An 18,393-nucleotide genomic window follows, 5' to 3' on the forward strand; every position below is an offset into this window, starting at 1 on the left:
AATGGTGTGTAAGAGGAGAAACAGGGTGAATAGCAAAAGGATTGACTCTGGTTGAGCAGCAGATTTGAACTAGGCCTGCACTCGAGTGAGGACAGTGTCCTCACAAAGAATCATCAGGTGCTCTTGGGTCTTTGGGAGAAGACAACTGGAGAACATGACATATCATGGCAGTTAGGGTACCTTGTGTATACTGCACCTGTGTATACCGTTTACTTTACTCATAGTATATATATTCAGATTCAAATTCTTAGGGCACACAGACCCTCATCTGCAACTTTTATTACACCGTTTACTTTATCATATTCTTATATTCAGAGTTAATGATATTGTTTCAAGTTTTTTTTTTGCCTATATTTTTTGTCTTCTACTATTACCCTGCCCATACCTATACTCCCCCCTCCCCCTTCCTACAGTATGACGCCCATATTTCCCCAAGGGGATCAATAAAGGATTATCTTATCTCGTCTTAAAAGATGTGGGATTCCAGGCACTCAAGAAGTATAGCAATATTTTAAAAAGCATTTATTTAGGGCAAACGATGAAGACCAGCTTGGTCGAACCACATTGGCGTTTTTAAACCATGTAGCCGTGATACAATAAAGGTTTTCTTTTAAGATATTTTCCTTCCTGCTACACTTTGAGTTGGCGTAACCCCTCAAGATTCAAGAGTTTTATTTGTCACATACATACACAAGACATGCAGTGAAATGTAGGTGGCCATGCCTGCCTCGATTGTGCAAAAATACTAATAATAAAATAGAATAGACATGATAAAAAAGTAATACGAATAAAATACAATGCTAAGCGTAAGAAATAAAAGGTAATGAGTAATATATACAGTAATATACAAATATACAGTTCAATGATAAGCAAGTAGAGTAGGACGTGTGTGTGTGAGTGTGTGTATTCGTGTGGGCGGGGGTGTCCCTCAGCGGTTCGACTACAGTATCACACAGAGAGGTTCTACATCGCACACGAGGTTTGAAGCGTTGCCCCTGCTGCCTTGTTTATCACCCTGTCGAACAGGGGAGAGAGAAAATGACCTGCTTTCGGAAAGGAAATGATTCAGAGAGCAGGGGGTGGGATGAAGATGGGGGGAGGAGGTATCAATTATTCCCCACTGGAAAGAAAAGGGGAAAAAAGGAAGCTTTGAATGAAGGAGGCGGCGGCGGCGGGGCCAAAAGGTGCTACGTTATAGCGCCAACAGTTGTCAGCCTCACAAAGAGCACGCCAGGGAGCCAATCTCATATTGCAGCCGGAGAGGTTTACCTTGCTTTTTAACGAGGCGTCTTCCCACTGGTGAGCACTCTGAGACAAAACAAGCTGGAGACACGGGGGTGATGTCACCCCGCCCACCGGGGCACTGAACCCGAACTGTGTACATTTCAAGCCTCGTTTATAATGTCACAAAGCCCGCAAGTGAGGCTTACGATGTATGGGGGGGGGGGGGGGGCATAAACACAAATAATGACACGTCATAAAAGACAGTGTCATAGTGTTCCTCTGTCAGGCAACATTAGCGTGGGACTCTTATGAGCGGATGAGTAGGCGTTATTAAGCACATGTGTGTGTATGGGGGGGGGGGGGGGGGGGCATAAACACAAATAATGACACTGTCATAAAGGACAAATCGTAGTGTCCCTCTGTGTCAGGAGACATTAGAGTGGGACTCTTATGAGCGGATGAATATGTTATTAAGCGGATGTGTGTGTGTGTGTGTATGTGTATGTGTAGGGAGGGGGGGGGGTTAGCTACACACCACTTCCTCGTCGGAGAGCTCCCGTCCCTGGATACTGCTACTGTCCCGCACGGCCTGCTGGTGCCTCTTGCCCTTGGTGTGGCTGAACAGGTGCACCTCCGAGGTGATCTACAAAACACAAACACGCCGGGTCAGAGGTCGGGGGGGGGGGTCACACCGTCGAGGACACAATGGAGACTCGGGGCAGGAAGGGGTCAACGGAGCCCCCGTGGGAGGCGGGGTTGAAACCGTACGCTCCGCGGAGTCTTCAGCCCCCCCACCCCCCCCTGCGCTCCGCTGACTTGAATGGCTGAAAATGACACTGCGGGTTGTCGCGGAGTATTTCAGAGACCACAGCCTCTCTGTACACAGTACACCGACCTGCGTATAAAAGAATGGACGGACAAAAGACCTGGCAGTATTCAATGAAGTATTTGGGAGAATAAGGTCGTCTTTAGTACACAAGCCTCCGTAGGAAGAGAACGAACGGACAAAAGACATGGCAGCATTTCAAATGAAGTATTCATTTAAGTAATAAGGCGTCTTTAGACGAGTACGTGAGCCTTTGAATAAAATAATGAAAAGGACAAAAAAAAGAAAAAGACAGTGCAGTATTTCAAATGCCACGTCATGAGAGCTTCGTGAGAGGCCCCCGGATGACTTCATGGCTGCATATCATTACGTGATACAGTACTTTTTGACAGGACGGCAGAAAGCAAACCAATCAGGCGGTGGTTGAAGCAGAAAGGAAGGAATCCACTTAGAGAGGATAACTCTCTGACAAAAAGGTCTTCACACAGTAGTGAACAAAAGTATCTTCGATGTTTCTATAAAAAAATATGCCACTACACCTCAAAAAGGGGGCTTTTCACTGAAAAAGAAAAGAGATTAATACGCACACACAGTAAACGGGGCCCAATTAGTACGGTTAGAGTTCATGACTTTGCACACGTCCTCTTGATGGTGTTATCAACTCAGTGAAATTATGAAAACGGAATCACAGAGGGATACAAACAAAAGTTATTAAGAACGGAACGAAAATTAATTCAAATGAATTATGGATAAAATGCCTTTCGAACACAATTTATTTTCGGTAGACCACTTCATTTGCTGTCCGTGTAACACGGTTTGTTCCTGACGGAGTCTGATCAAGCTGTGGACGACCCCGGACTCTCCGTGGGAGGAAGTGTAAAAAAAAAAAAAAAGGGTGTTGCGAGGATGAGAGATGGCCACAGGGCCGGTGGCAGGTGTGGAGCACGAGGAGGTGTTGTTGTTCTCCCCAGCGCTGCAACAAAGCCCATTTAGGATGGCCTGTGTTTAATGTCATTAAATAGAGTGCTTGCTACTGACCCATCCATGATCTCTGGTGTCACATGCCGGCCAAGGTCATCTAACATTTTAACAAGATTCCCTCTCCCTCCCGCACCCCCCCCCCCCCCCCCCCCCCATCTCTCTTTATCTGATGCTGGTTTGAGGCTCAAGGTGTCTCAACCTTGTTGCCGGGCGAGCGGGATCCGTCACAGATAAATGTGTCTGCCTGTGGATTTGTTGCCTGTCACTAGGAAGAGGAAAGAAAACATAAGAAAAAAAAGCATAATCATGTCCAGCTCGTAAATCACCACCTGAGGGTTCATGTTTAATCAATGCAGTTAAATCCTCATTTAAATGTGCTCTCTTCCAGAAAATCCTCTGAATCACCTTCCCGTCAGCGTTTTCACGCGTGTGATCTCTGCCAAACCACGGCGCCGGCCGCCATGATGCACCACAATTCAACATGGGAGGAAAAATGATGTGAACAGTGCACACAATGAAGTGATCAGGGGCGTCCTGTGAATTTTCTTTTTTTTATCCACTTTTTTTTCCTTATTTTCTATTTTTCTCCCATCCCAATTTCATATAGCCAATTCTCCCCTTCAATTCTCCCCTCCCCTGTCTTGAACGTTGCTAGACTATGCCTCCCACTGGTCGGCTGTAGTGAGGATAGAAGCCTTGCATCACGTGTCCCCTCCGGTACACGAGGAGGCAGCCTGTCCTTTTCACCAGACAGCGCAGACTCTGTGGCGAGGAGTAACGCGTGGGAGGCTCACGCTGCCCCCGATACTTCCTGTCTCTGCTGTACAGGCGTCACCCAACCGACCTGTAGGAGTCGCTGTCCACAACGTCCAATCCCCACCGATCGACTTTCCACCCGCTACCTCTGCCAATTGAGATAGTATGACGACTGGCCCAAGCCGCAGGCAATGCTGACTCGGGGAGTCGAGACCGGAGTCTCTTGCACTGGTGACGAACGCAATCTCCGCTACGCCACCCAGCCGCCTGCGTCCTGTGAACTTTCAAGGGCATTTCTACACTCCAGACCTGGTTAGATTCAGACCCTGCTTAGCGTGCCAGTTCTAGAACGTGGTGTTATCGACTTGGTTTGTACATGCCAGTACACGGATAACAGGTGAAATTGACATATCACAAGCCCCGCCCTCTTTTCTCATACGCCCTCATCCAATGAAGATCAAGAAAAGAAGGCAGGGTTTGAGATAGGTCAACATAGGGTACCGTAATTCCTCTAATAGTAACCCCGGCTTGTATTTGTTTCAACTGTAGCGGGTACCAGGCTTGTATTAGGAGGAGGCCTGTATAAGAGGGAGGCCTATATTTCAAATTTTCAAACGGATCATAATGAATAAATCAACATTTTGTGTCAGTTTGAACACAGTAAAATGTACTGGGTTCATTTATTGAAACCAAGTACTGTATGAAATAGTAAACAGTGCAATTACAGGTGGTCACTGGTCATTTCAACGTTTTCAAAGTGAAATCAAGTAACTAGCTCAGTATGCAGCTCAGTATATTAGTAACCCGGCTTGTATTAGGAGGCCGGCTTATAATTGCTTAGCTCAAGAGCGCACCCGGCCATTAATAGAGACCCGGCTTGTATTTGAGACCCGGTTACTATTAGAGGCATTACGGTACCTTGTGTATACTGCACCTGTGTATACGGTTTACTTTACTCAGTATATATTCAGATTCAAATTCTCTATTGCCCATATTTATTGTAACATATAATATCATCTGCACCTTTGATTACACTGTTTACTTCTCATATTTTTATTATAAAATAGTCAAGTTAGACCACGCTCACAAGTTCTCACACTGGGTGCTGTAATCCCATAAAGTTCAGTATAATAAAAAGCAGACATGTTTCGGACAATGTCCTTCTTCAGGCTAGCCATATCACTGAAGAAGGACATTGTCCGAAACATGTCTGCTTTTTATTCAGGCTGCCATTAAAAAACATTGAACCTGTGAGTGCTGGTCCGGCTACCCTGCTTTTTGATATTATAAAATAGTTAATGATATTGTTTACACTGTTTATAATTTTTTTTTTATATTCAGATCAAATTTGATTGCCTATATTTATGTATTTCTACTATTACCCTGCCCATACCTGTACGCCCCCTCCCCCCTCCTGATATGAAACCTGAATTTCCCCATGGGGATCAATAAAGGAATCTCTTATCTTATCAACTGCAGCCGTTTACATACCATGACGTTGCACAGAGAGCACTGCTTCCTGCGCTCGTACGGCGTCAGCTTGGGGGCGTAGTCAGTGTTGGCGTGTCGGCCGCTGCTGAGCTCGGCCGCCTTCTCCTTCCTCTGCTCGATCTGCTCCATGTGCCTGCGGGTGCTCTCGTCATGCTGGGGAGGACATCAACACAAGGGACCCTTCTTAAGCCCATTCATCATTCGTCGTTTAGGTCTTAGCCCACGAATTGTTTTTAAATACATCTCTCTGGTAAGCAGCACAAAAAAATCTAAATAAAGGGTCGAAACGTGAAGTCGAACTAAGCGTTTCCTTAGTGGAGGACGGCTGGAGTCACTGGGGGAGAAACATGGATTTCTGTGTGTGGGGCGTTAGGTTGGACAGCATCACTATTGCACTTTACTGTTACATGGATGCCACACTTCTTTTTGTTGTACTGTACTTGTGCTGTATAATGACAATACATTTTAATCTACTCTAATCACTTACCTTCATCTGAATCTTCTTCTGCAGTTCCTCCATGGCCTCCTGCTGCGCGGCACTCAGAGCAGCCAGACGTTCCTCTCGGTCTCTGAGGAGAGAACAATCGGGAGTAACGACAATCATCTTTTACTGTAGTGTGTCACCTTTTTACAACATACACCTACTGTGATAACATTTAGTTAAAAAAAACAGTTGTGGGTGTGGCTGGTAGTGTAGAGGTCTAAGCACTCGCCTACCACCGCAGAGACTCTGGGTTCTAATCCAGCTGTCAGCGGTACTTCCGACTTAGTCAGTTGTCCCTACGAACACAATTGTCAGTGTTCGCGGGTGAGAAGCCGGTGGGGTACGGGTCCTGGTCGTTGCACACAGCTACTGCCACTGGTTGGTCAGGGCGCCTGTTCAGCAGGGAGGGGATCTGGGGGGAGATAGCGTGAACCCCCTCACGCGCTACGTTCTCCCAGTGAAACTGCTCACTGTCAGGTTACTTCACATGTATCGGGGGAGGCATGTGGTAGACTACACCCTCCCCAGACCGACAGTAGGGCAGCGCACACAAGGACCAGGAAGGGAATTGGCATAAATACTAAGTTGATGGATGGGCGGCCACGGGAATCAATGTTAAAATCACTATTCGAATGCTTCATTTTTGGTTGTGTTTTTTCATTTATTACCACTCGAAAAATGTGCCTGAATCAGCTACAAAATAATAATAATAATAATAATTCAATATTCATTCTGAAAATCAGTTCTTCACACGAGGACATCATGAGAACTTTCAGAAAACCTCTACTACCACATGGCTTTAATTACCCACCACATTGAAACTTTAGCACGGGAAGAGTGAAGCTTCCATTATTCCATGATAATTTACTTTACAACTCATCCTTCTCATTCACTCACTCACACACTGAAGGGCGGAGGCGACCATGCAAGGTGCCAACCTGCTCATCGGGAGCAGTTAGGGGTTAAGTGCCTTGCTCAAGGACATGATTTCTTTCCTATAACCAGATGACCGCTCTACCTCCTGAGCCGCTGTCGCTTCAAAGCCAAATAAAATGGAATCCGGAAGAGGGATCCGACTGAACAAACCTGGCTCTCTCCCGCGCTGCGTCTTCCCTGGCTCTCTCCTTCTCCTGTCTCTGCTGCTCAATGCGCGCCTCCTGCTCCTTCCTGCGCATCATGAGCTCCTCCACCCTGGCCTGCCGCTCCGCCTCCAGGGCCCGCTTACGCTCCTGCGGAGGGAGGAGAAGCAAGAGACACACGATGATAAGCAATGCAGTGTTGTAGTCGAGTCACTAAATCTCGAGTCTGAGTCGAGTCTCGAGTCCCCAGTGTTCGAGTCCAAATCCGAGACACCAAAGAGCCTGACGTAGCTGACGTACTGTACAAATAAAAAAAGGTCTACATTAAACATAAATGACACAGCGGTCACCATTTTAAAGAGTTTATTTACTTTGTGACACAATAGCCAAACAAATGCACTAGCCATCAATATCTTATGCCAAATAATTAGGGCCTATTACAAAAAAAGATATACAATACAATATAATACAAGTCTGAGTCCGAGTTCAGGGCCCTGTTCCTCGTACCTGGCTAACTGAGTTAGCCGGATAATTTTCAGCATAGCTTGACTTAAGCAAGACCTTTCCATTCTGCGACGCTCGATTGTCTAAATCACTATGACAACAGATCAAAAAGTTTGAACCTGGTCGAGGGCAGAGTTTAGTTCAGTTAGCTGGATAAACCATGGGCACACCCTCGCAAAGAAATGCCAGCTCGCTTCCTGAAATAATTCTCACAGTCTAGATCCCATTATACCATTCTGTATTATGTTTTTGTGCTTCGTTTTTCTATAGGGGGCTCTTGAAATGTAAAATAATAGACCTAAAATGCTGATACTAAATTTACTTTGTCCTAAATAATGCACGTTATATATATGAGGTGCGATATACACATTATGTGGTTATTTTAATAACGCGCAGCATTGCAAATGTGAATCCCGCGGGGATGTTTTTAATGAATGAAACCTATCGCTCGTTTGGCTCGGATTCCTTTCATATTCTCCGCTGTGGATGTTTAACGGAGCGCCTGGATTTTGTTTCATTCAAGCATAAATTGAAGTCTTCATGCATGGATTGTGGATATGAATTACGACGAATCTGAATGTCGATTGTTGAATTGTCACTGTCACTCACACGTTATTGTGATATTGTAACTGGGATTAAAATGTTTGAGGAGATGCGCTGTTTGATTTGATGACGTGGACGTGACTTGAGAAAATTAATGAACAATTGCAAGCCTTTGACGTTTTGATGAATGCATTTGAGAAAATGCATTTATCTGTTCAAGCACTGTTAGTGTTATCCGATGATGAACAAGAAGGTGATTAACATGACTGGTGTCACTGGTATAAACCAAAGGTTAATCAATTCAATGCATGTATGGATGATGTCCGAAACAATTAAAACCAGATTAATAGTGAAACTGTATATAGCCTCCCTCCAAGCCTCTCTGACACGTTATTTCGGGGGTCAAGCCTTGAAAACTTTGGGAACCATGTATTTATATGTATGATACCTAAGCCGAGCGCATACAGTACAGATATCCTCATCTATTAATTCGTATCAATTAGATACTCTTTGGGCTTGTTTGTATCTACTTATTCTGAACGAGTTTAACTAATTATTTTCGCTAGCAAGATCTCATTCGATTATTCATTCCATTAAGCCTACTGCCAGCAGGCACATTTAAAGAAATATAATCTGATTGATTTGGGTAATGAGGGATTTAAAATTAGGCTATAGATTATGCATTTAACTTGTCGGCGAGGCTATTGAGCCGTACTGTATTGTACCCATTCTGCAATCTTTTAATAAAGTTTTAAATCAATCAATCAATGCCGTTAGAAAATCAGGATTTCTGCGATCGACACCTGCTGTCTTTTCAGGTGAGGCGGCCGCGCGCAATTATCCTGAGTATCAAGTCTGGTTCGAATTAACGAGACTGAATCAGCGTTCGAGGAACAGGGAAAGCCCAAATTCAAACATTGGGTTAATTGAATCTGGATAATGGGACTTTTGATCGACTTAGTTGAACCAGGTACGGGGAATAGTGCCCAGTTCAGTTCAGTTATTTTTAATAACTAACTAATAATTGAGATGCTCTTTGCCATCTTAGCCCTCACATATTCTATATGGGGTTTCCAGCAGAGTTTATGGTCTAAAATCACTCCCAGGAATATATTTCCATATACTCTTTCTATTCTATTATTATCTATTATCAACTGAATGTCTGTTTTTATCTGGCGGTTTCCAAACACCATACATTTTGTTTTATTTAGATTTAAAGATAATTTATATCAAACCAGAGTTTGTATTTATTCATTTCTATTGTTAAGACCGTCATAAGCTGCTGGATGTCCTCCCCTGCACCTTCCGAGTACGAATGCAGTCAATGCTCGAGTCCAAGTCCGAGTCATCAGTGCTCAAGTCCTAGTCGAGTCACGAGTCCTGAAAATCAGTCCAGGACTCGGACTCTAGTACTACAACACTGAAGCAATGACCCGTCTGGCTACAGGAACCCTCTCATTCCTCCGCTCTCAGCAACGACCCGTCTGGCTACAGGAACCCTCTCATTCCTCTGCTCTCAGCAACGACCCGTCTGGCTACAGGAACCCTCTCATTCCTCCGCTCTCAGCAACGACCCGTCTGGCTACAGGAACCCTCTCATTCCTCCGCTCTCAGCAACGACCCGTCTGGCTACAGGAACCCTCTCATTCAGTTAAGCACAGTGTTCTATAGACCGGATTAGTGTTGTCACGATACCAACATTTTAATTTCAATACCAGCCTAAGTATCATGATACCAGTTCTAAAACGATACCATAATACAATTGTATTTATCTATTTTAGTCGCTAATAGTGTGAAACGCTCGCACTGGCTTTAGGCAGAATGTGTGTTCAGCTGAAACTGTTGACACACACTGCTCCCGGTCACACATCCATTCAACTTGTAGAAAATATGGCATCAAGCTATTATTCTAAAAGTATAATAACTAATAAAATGGAGTATTGGACTGTTTTTATCAGCTGGGTATTTCGATATTTTTCTAGTATCAGTGTATCGTGCAACCCTAGACCAGATCATACTATGTGGCTGCTGGTCTTCAGTATATTAAAGTTTATTTGTATAGCACCTTTCACACATACAAAATCACAAGGTGCTTCGCAGAATTAAAAGCTAAAAGCAATAAAACACAACACAACAGTATCAAGTAAAAGCAGATTAAAACAAGCCAAAACTAGATGATAAAGGACAGAAAGACATGACGCATAATAAAAGATACAATAATGATAAATGACGCCATTGTTGCGATGGTTTGAAAAGCACTTCTGTCGGTCACCTCTGGTTTTTAAGATGGGTTCGAGGGAGTGCTAATAGTCCCAAGACAGTCAAGGCTGTTGTTCCGCTGCCTACAATGAAGGAACTCCTTTTGATGCCAGGTTTCCGTCTCGGATGGAGTGGATTAAATAGAAGAGAGGGTGATCACTGCTGCCCACATGGACTTCATGAGATGTTCCCCCAGACGCAGAGCATGATGCCCGGCTTGATCACACTGACTGGCAACACCCACAACGCTGTTAGCAACCCCCACGACGCTGTTAGCAACCGCCACAACACTGTGAGCAACACCCACACCGCTGTTGGCAACACCCACAACGCTGTGAGCAACACCCACACACCGCTGTTGGCAACACCCACAACGCTGTTGGCAACACCCACACCGCCTGTTGGCAACACCCACAACGCTGTTGGCAACACCCACAACACTGTGAGCAACACCCACAATGATGTGAGCAACTACCAGGCCGTGAGCAGTTTATATCCAGGAGGAGAACCTTGAGAAGAACCACCCTGGTCTTTGACAGTGGCTCCAGAACGCTCCATGCTCACTCAGATAATAGTGAGGAGCCAAGTGGCCGTTGAGAGTAGTGATGGACTGATTAACTGTGTCAAGTGTAAACTGATTTACAAAAAAAAAAGTATTTATGAAATAAATAAAAGTTATTATGAAATTATTCTATTTCATCTGGTACAAAAATGTATTCTGCTCTCTAAATATTGGTATCGACCAATGAAAAACCAATAGCGGTCGACCGCTAATTGAGAGCAACAGATATGGAACTGACCAGGCCAAACCGAGCAAGATCTGGAGTGATCTGGACCTTCTACAGACACACCTGGAGCTCAGTGATCTGGACCTTCTACAGACACACCTGGAGCTCAGTGATCTGGACCTTCTACAGACACACCTGGAGCTCAGTGATCTGGACCTTCTACAGACACACCTGGAGCTCAGTGATCTGGACCTTCTACAGTCACACCTGGAGCTCAGTGATCTGGACCTTCTACAGACACACCTGGAGCTCAGTGATCTGGACCTTCTACAGTCACACCTGGAGCTCAGTGATCTGGACCTTCTACAGACACACCTGGAGCTCAGTGAACTGCTGTCCTGGAATCTCCGAGGAGGAATGAACTTACGCCCCTTCCTTTAACAACGGGAACATTCATGAACATCTAAGAAAAATCTGTGCATATTAAACAAATCTATATATCCTTTCCATTCTTACACACCAGCATCAATCAAATCATATATATTTAAAATAATTTGAGTATGGGACGCATACGTACACACATGCCAGGGTAATGCACGTTAAATTTTACTTTGTTACTGCATTGTTGCTTTGATAAGAGCAAATAACATAGCTTTTTTCTATCGTTGGGAGTATTTGGTAGCCATGATGACGCTTTCATAAAGCGCATCAGCAAGAGTGAGCGAGAATCAAACAGAGGAAAACTAGAAACAATTATCGATAAACAGAGTAGGATAAAGTGCATGGAAGCTGTGACCCATTTGTCTACAAGAAACAAGCATACAAAAATAATTGCATCTCTCTGGCAAAGAAAAACACATTTCATATAACTATCAAAAAAAGGATGGATTTCTTGGAGGGTGACTCCAGTACCTGTACGGCCTCGTCTCGGGCCTGTTTCTCCTCCTGCCTCCTCTGTCTCTCCTCCTGGAGCTCGTTGAGGCGCTGCTCGTACTCGTTCAGCTTGGCCAGGACGTCGTGCCGCTTGTTCTGAGCCTCCAGCGTGTTGATGAACGCTATTTCATTCACCTACACACACAAGCACGCATATATACAAGGGGCTGCGATTAATACAAGCATCTGCAGGTTTCAACAAGTTAAATTTAAGAGTTTTTAATACCACTTAGAGCCAAATCTACACATAACGACACTGAACTGGCGGCTACACTTGCGGCACTTTAAATAGTCATTTCAATTCTTCATGTTCCATACAAGCTCTTGCCAGACACACCAAGCTCCCGGTAGAGCTGTCCCCAAAGACTGTTTTTGGGCTTCGAACTTCGTGAGGGTTTTTGGAACGGACGTTCGAACCTTCGTTTTTAATTAAAAACGAATTTAAATAATTTTTTATAAATGTTTTATCGTCAAACTAAATGCTCAATTTGAATAAAGTTATTAATCTGATTAAATTAGTATTTTAAAATATATTTTTACGGGGCGGCTAAGTGGCGCAGTGGACAAGGCGCTCGCCACTAACGCAGGAGACGCTGGGTTCGAGCCCAGCTCTCTGCGTTGCTTCCGGCTTGGCTGGTCGTTCATACTAATACAATTGGCAGTATTAGGGGGTGGGAAAGCCGGTGGGTGGGGATCGGACGTTGTGGACAGCGACTCCCACAGGTCGGTTGGTGCGCCTGTACAACAGAATCAGGAAGTATCGGGGGCAGCGTGAGCCTCCCACGCGTTACTCCTCGCCACTGAGAGATCGCGCTGTGCAGGTGAAAAGATGCGACGGCTGCCTCCTCGTGTACCGGAGGGGACACGTGATGCAAGGCTTCGTCCACATTGCAGCCGACCAGTGGGAGGCATGGTCTAGCGACGTTCGAGACAGGGGAGGGAAGAATAGACCCGTCGCTAAACCACACCCAATAGAATTTGTCCAATCATATCACAGCGAAAATCCTCGCTGGCAGAAAACTCGGACACCACCAGAAAAGCCATTTGTAGGGCGCATCAAACCAAACGTCTGTGATCGAAACCACTGTGAAGAGTTCAGTTTCTATGTTTATTATCTAGCTAATATCTGATGGTGAAATGCTGTGCGTGGGGTACCTGTAATTCGGACACCAGGTACCCTGAAAGACTGGATGGAGGAGTATATTTTGTACCTTTTCCGAAGCCCAAAAGAAAACTCTGCAAATGCAAGCGGTGGATTCTACTGTGTCATCGACCACATACACAACTGAATGTGAAGACCATTTCCAAGGACACTTATGTTTGCTCAAAGGTAAGGTCAATTCATAAAGACATAATATTTGACGGCATGTATTAGAAACGTAGACCAAACTATTAGTTAGCCTAGCCCCTTTCGTGACTGTGAAGCAAGGCTTACATCACAGTCAGGAAAGGGGCTACCTGCGGCCATCGTCAACAGTCATTCACGGTCGACTTTGTTTGTCCGACTTTTCAAAGGGGGCGTGGCTTAGCGATAGGTCTATTGGATAATACGAAATTGGGATGGGAGAAAAATTTAAAATGGGGAGAAAAAGTAGATAAAAATATATATATATTTTTATTTATCAGTTTCGTCAACAAATAATCCAATAGGGCACGTTGGTACGAAAGTGATGGTGACGTCTTGATGGAGCGCCGAGTGCCAAGCGGATGCAGATCTTTTATGATAAATGTTTTATTTAAATAAAATAATTTAAAGGTCCCATGTTATCCTATTCCTTTCACTATTTGGGCAATGTTACACAATTCCTGTGAGTTTATGGAACACATCTGTACGTTTTTTTACTTCATTGTTTTGTATTTTCTTTTATTGATATTTTTGCACAAATCTTTCCAATATTCAAAAGACATCTTTCCACAGCATAATATGCAACATCCAAGATTTGTCTTTTTCTTTTTCGTAACATCATACAAAACATACAAAAGACTCATTACATTACATAGACACATTAACAACTGACATGGAAATTAAAAAAGCACTTACAAAAAAAAAACATTACTATACATTGTGCTGTGCATATATATCCCTGATGCACATACGTTACATGTAGACCGATCTACCTGCGAGCAGGTATGTGCTGCATCTTCTATCGGGATGCCATCTTTCTCCATAGTGCATGCGAGAGGATGCGTCTAAAATATATGTAGGTGTGCGTGAGAACATGTATGAATGTGTGTCTCAGATATGTGTATGTGGGTACGTGTCTCACGTAAGTATGTGTGTATGTCTCATACGTGTGTGTGTGTGCATCTCTCAGGTATGTGACTGTAATCCTACCTTCTGTGTGTGTCTCGTATCCATGTGCGTCTCTGCCACCTGTGCGAGTGTATATCTCAGGTGTGTATATGCATGTGCGTCTCAGCTATGCATGTGTGTGTGTCCCATGTATGTGTATATCCCCTATATGTGTAAGTGAGAGCTTATGCTTCAAATATGTGTATAAGTACGTTGTGTATGCCTGTTGCCTACAAGTGAGTATATGCGTGTATGTGTGCCTCTGGCATGTATATCTCAGCCTTGTGCATATGAGTGTGTGTAATTCAGTTATGTACACATACGAGTATGTGTGTCCTAGACATGCGTATGCGGCTAGATATGCACATGTGAGAGTGTGATAGAGAAAGTGGCCATTCCATAGATACACCATCCGGACATACAATCTATGCATATACATATATAATACAATATAAAGTATAGGTACCATCAGGTCAGATCCCATTTTTCACATTAATCTTTAATAATACTGAAACCCCACCTTAATCATTCGTCCCCAGACCGTTCAGTCAGGTGTAGAAAACTGTCCCATACCTCAGCAAAGATATCCTCTCTCCCCGCGACTCTATATGTTACCCTTTCATATGATGCTGTCCGGAACATTAGTTCCATCCATTCTTTAAAAGTAATATCAATGGGTGATTTCCAATGTCGTAAGCAGTGATGCCACAGATTACTTGTAAAAGTAATCTGATTACTGATTACTGATTACTCCTTTAAAAAGTAATCTAAGTTACTTTACTGATTACTTGATTATCAGAGTAACTTAGTTACTTTGAAAGTAACTAGGTTACGAAGTCGTCGTCGTTCCCCCAACAGTTTTTTTTTAAACGCTTTATTGAAAGTGCATAAATTGTTTTTAACTTGTTTCTCTGCACATAACGTAAATTGTTAAACTAGTGCTTCAGCTTCTGTACCATCAAGTATGGTAAAGCAACAGTCTATGATGCTCACAGCATTAGAACAGCCAGCCAGTGGTTTTACAAAACCAGTGTATCACATCTAACAAATGCAGGCTGAACTATTATTTCAATTATATCAACTGTAACTATTAAATTGTTTTTATAAATGTCTCTCTATAAACATACAATCAGTCTCTCTTTAACATGTAAATTAACTGTAAATCTGGCAAATAAGAGCTTTTGCTCTGCCACCATCAACCCTCCTGTACCTAGTCGAAGCGTCGGCTAGTGTTGTGATTCCAGATGCTTTCAATGCAATTGGATGTGCTGTTTTTAGCGGTAGACAGTATTTTGTTTCCTCCGCCGTGAAGTAGTGACTGAGGCTACGTTTAGACGAGCGTTTTGGGGTGGAATTCTGAACAAAACGCAAAAGTCATCTTGCGGTTTCACTTTTAATTTTGCCAAGCGTTTTGGGGTGGAATTCTCCGACTACGGAGCCCTGCTGTCACACGATTGGCGCATATGTCACATGACGTGCTGTGAAGACCCGCCCTACTCTGCCTCTGATTCGCAGACTGTGGATGGGGAATGTGATTGGACCAAAGCAGAGTCACTCAGACAGAGGGACCAGTCACGGCGCGGGACACATTCTTGTATTTAACCCTTTCACTGCCACACCACGTCACTCCCAAAAGAAAAACAGCTCAAAATGTATTTTTGACTGTCGAAAACGAAATAAAATACTGCATTCCGCCTGCATTATGAATTTATGATGAGATAGTAACGAAATAGTAATGCACAGCCACTTGGACAAGTAACTGCAATCAGATTACTGGCTTTTAAAGATTAACGCGTTAGATTACTATTTTCGGGGGAAAGTAATCAGATTACAATAACGCGTTACTTAGTAACGCGTTACTGGCATCACTGGTCGTAAGGCAATTCTACACCCTGATATCATGGCCATTCTATACCACATTCCCTGGTATTTAGGCAGTTTAATCTCTTTCGGTACTATACCCAAAACACATGCCATTGGGGAGTTATTCACCTTTACATTCAAAACTTTACTTAGGAACATCACAATTTGATCCCACATTTTCCGGACTTTCTCACATTCGTATAACATAATAGTAAAGTGCCTGTCTCCTTCTCACATCTCCAGCAGATGTCACTGTCCCTTAATTTTAGTCTGGCCAGTTTACTAGGCGTCCAATAGCTTCCGTTTAAAACTTTGTAAAAGATAAGTTGTGATTGTGCCTCCCGCAAGAATTTACCCCATTTGGACACCAGCTTCTCCCATATTTCCTCAGTAATATCCTCACGTACATCGTTCTCCCAGCTCAACCTCAGACCCGCCAACTTGGGTGCATTGTGTTCCCTTATAACATCATAGAATCTTGACGCACCGCCTTTCCTACGCCCATTGTTTTGTATTTCTAATCAAGTACTCAGCATTTTTCCACTTCAAGATTTCAAGCCGTTTTGGGCTGGGCTCCGCCCATAAGCGCTTTGAGTGACAGTCACCCACACAGCGTGATACATGTATACGAGAGAGAGCGAGAACGAGCGAGTGAGAGGGAGAGAGAGAGGATACATCGCTCCGTGCGTGCGTGTGCGCTGTGTGAGCGGCTCGACTGCGATTGTGTGTAAAATGCAGGTGGACCGTGGAGAGAGGGAGAGAGAGAGGACAGTTTTAAGTACCTCGGAGCCCACATATCCGAGGACTTGACATGGACCACACACATTGACAGTGTTGTGAAGAAGGCACGACAACGCCTCTACTTCATCAGGTGCCTAAGGAAGTTCCAAGTCAGTCAGAAGATCCTTAAGAACTTCTACTCATGTACAATAGAGAGCATCCTGACTGGCAACATCACCTCCTGGTTTGGGAATAACACTGCACAAGACCGAAGCAGACTACAGAGTGACACGTTCAGCCGAACGCACAATTGGAGGGGGGCTTCCCACCCTCCAGAACATTTACAACAAGCGGTGCAGGGGTAAGGCTAAGAGAATCATCAAGGACTCCAGCCACCCAAACAATTGCCTCTTTGAACTGCTGCGGTCAGGCAAGCGATACCGGAGTCTCAAGGCGAGCACAGAAAGACTCAGAAGAAGCTTCTATCCCCAGGCCATCAGGCTGCTCAATGAACAATAAACACTATGCAACAACCATCAAATGCACACACACGCACACACTCACTTTAAACAAACAACACACTGCAGCACCCACTCTCCACGCTTTAGATCACCTAAACACACTTTATATTTATTGGTAAAGGATTTGCACTACAACTCGTACACCTTACTGTAAATTTTACCTAAATTGTACCTCATCCCATTTCTGCTTTGCACTATATAGTATTGTATATTAGTACATTGCATAGTATATTGTATGGTAACTCAGTTACTTCTATTCTGCATCAAACATTGTACATATGTCTATACTGAACACTGACCTCTATTTTTACTTCTATTTTACATGCTATACTATTTTATTTCATACTTATCTTGTCTAGCACAGTCTCTGGAGCGTAACAGTAAGAAGCATTTTGTATAAAAGTATTCTGTACTTCTGTATGACAACTATTAAAGAAACTTGAAACTTGATACATCGCTCCGTGCGCGCGTGTGCGCTGTGTGAGCGGCTGGACTGCGATTGTGTGTCAAATGCAGGTGGACCGTGGAGAGAGAGGGGGAGAGAGAGAGAGGATACATTGCTCCGTGCGCGTGTGTGCTGTGTGAGCGGCTCGACTGCGATTGTGTGTAAAATGCAGGTGGACCGTGGAGAGAGAGGGAGAGAGAGAGGGAGAGTCAGGGACAGGGAGACCGCTTCCGCATTATTCCCACTGCTCCGTTGTTGAGCGAATTGTTGATTCTCTCTGTCGGCACCCCGTTTGAGGAAGTGTCAGTATTTCCACTTGCTCTGTTGTTGAGTGCGCTACAACCATAGAGGGGGCATTAGTTATTAGGATCAGCAGCACCTACTGACGTCAGGGAGCGAGTTAAATCAGAATGGCTTAGTTCACTGGGCCTGGATCTTGTCTCAACTGAATTGGAGCAATCTGCCAAAATGAGAATTAGAGACAGACCCCGTTGATACAAACCCCCATTGCAAGAAAACAATGCTAAACACTGGAAAAGGCCATTTATAAGACAGGGGCCCTTCAAAGGTCCCCTGTCTTATAAATGGCCTTTTCCAGTGTTTAGCATTGTTTCCTAGCAATGGGGGGTCATATCAATGTGGTCTGTGTCTCTAATTCTCATTTTGACTCATCAGTCTAGTCTCGAGTTCACGAGATCTTCCCTCACTCAACTAAGCCATTCCGATTTGACGGTTTTGCTGAC

At 44.1% G+C, this 18,393-nt stretch overlaps 1 protein-coding gene across 1 annotated transcript in view; it reads right to left on the minus strand.

Annotated features, from left to right (window-relative positions):
• scaper (S-phase cyclin A-associated protein in the ER) overlaps positions 1-18,393 on the minus strand; it is a 160,208-nt gene that overhangs the window by 77,309 nt on the left and 64,506 nt on the right. The window contains 5 exon segments of the mRNA XM_084335011.1: positions 1,760-1,867; positions 5,279-5,431; positions 5,766-5,847; positions 6,849-6,991; positions 11,788-11,943. Coding sequence (XP_084191137.1) covers positions 1,760-1,867; positions 5,279-5,431; positions 5,766-5,847; positions 6,849-6,991; positions 11,788-11,943 — 642 coding nt within the window.

The sequence above is a fragment of the Notolepis coatsorum genome (genome assembly GCF_963971535.1).
Source record: "Notolepis coatsorum genome assembly, chromosome: 18".
Lineage (NCBI taxonomy): Eukaryota > Metazoa > Chordata > Actinopteri > Aulopiformes > Paralepididae > Notolepis > Notolepis coatsorum.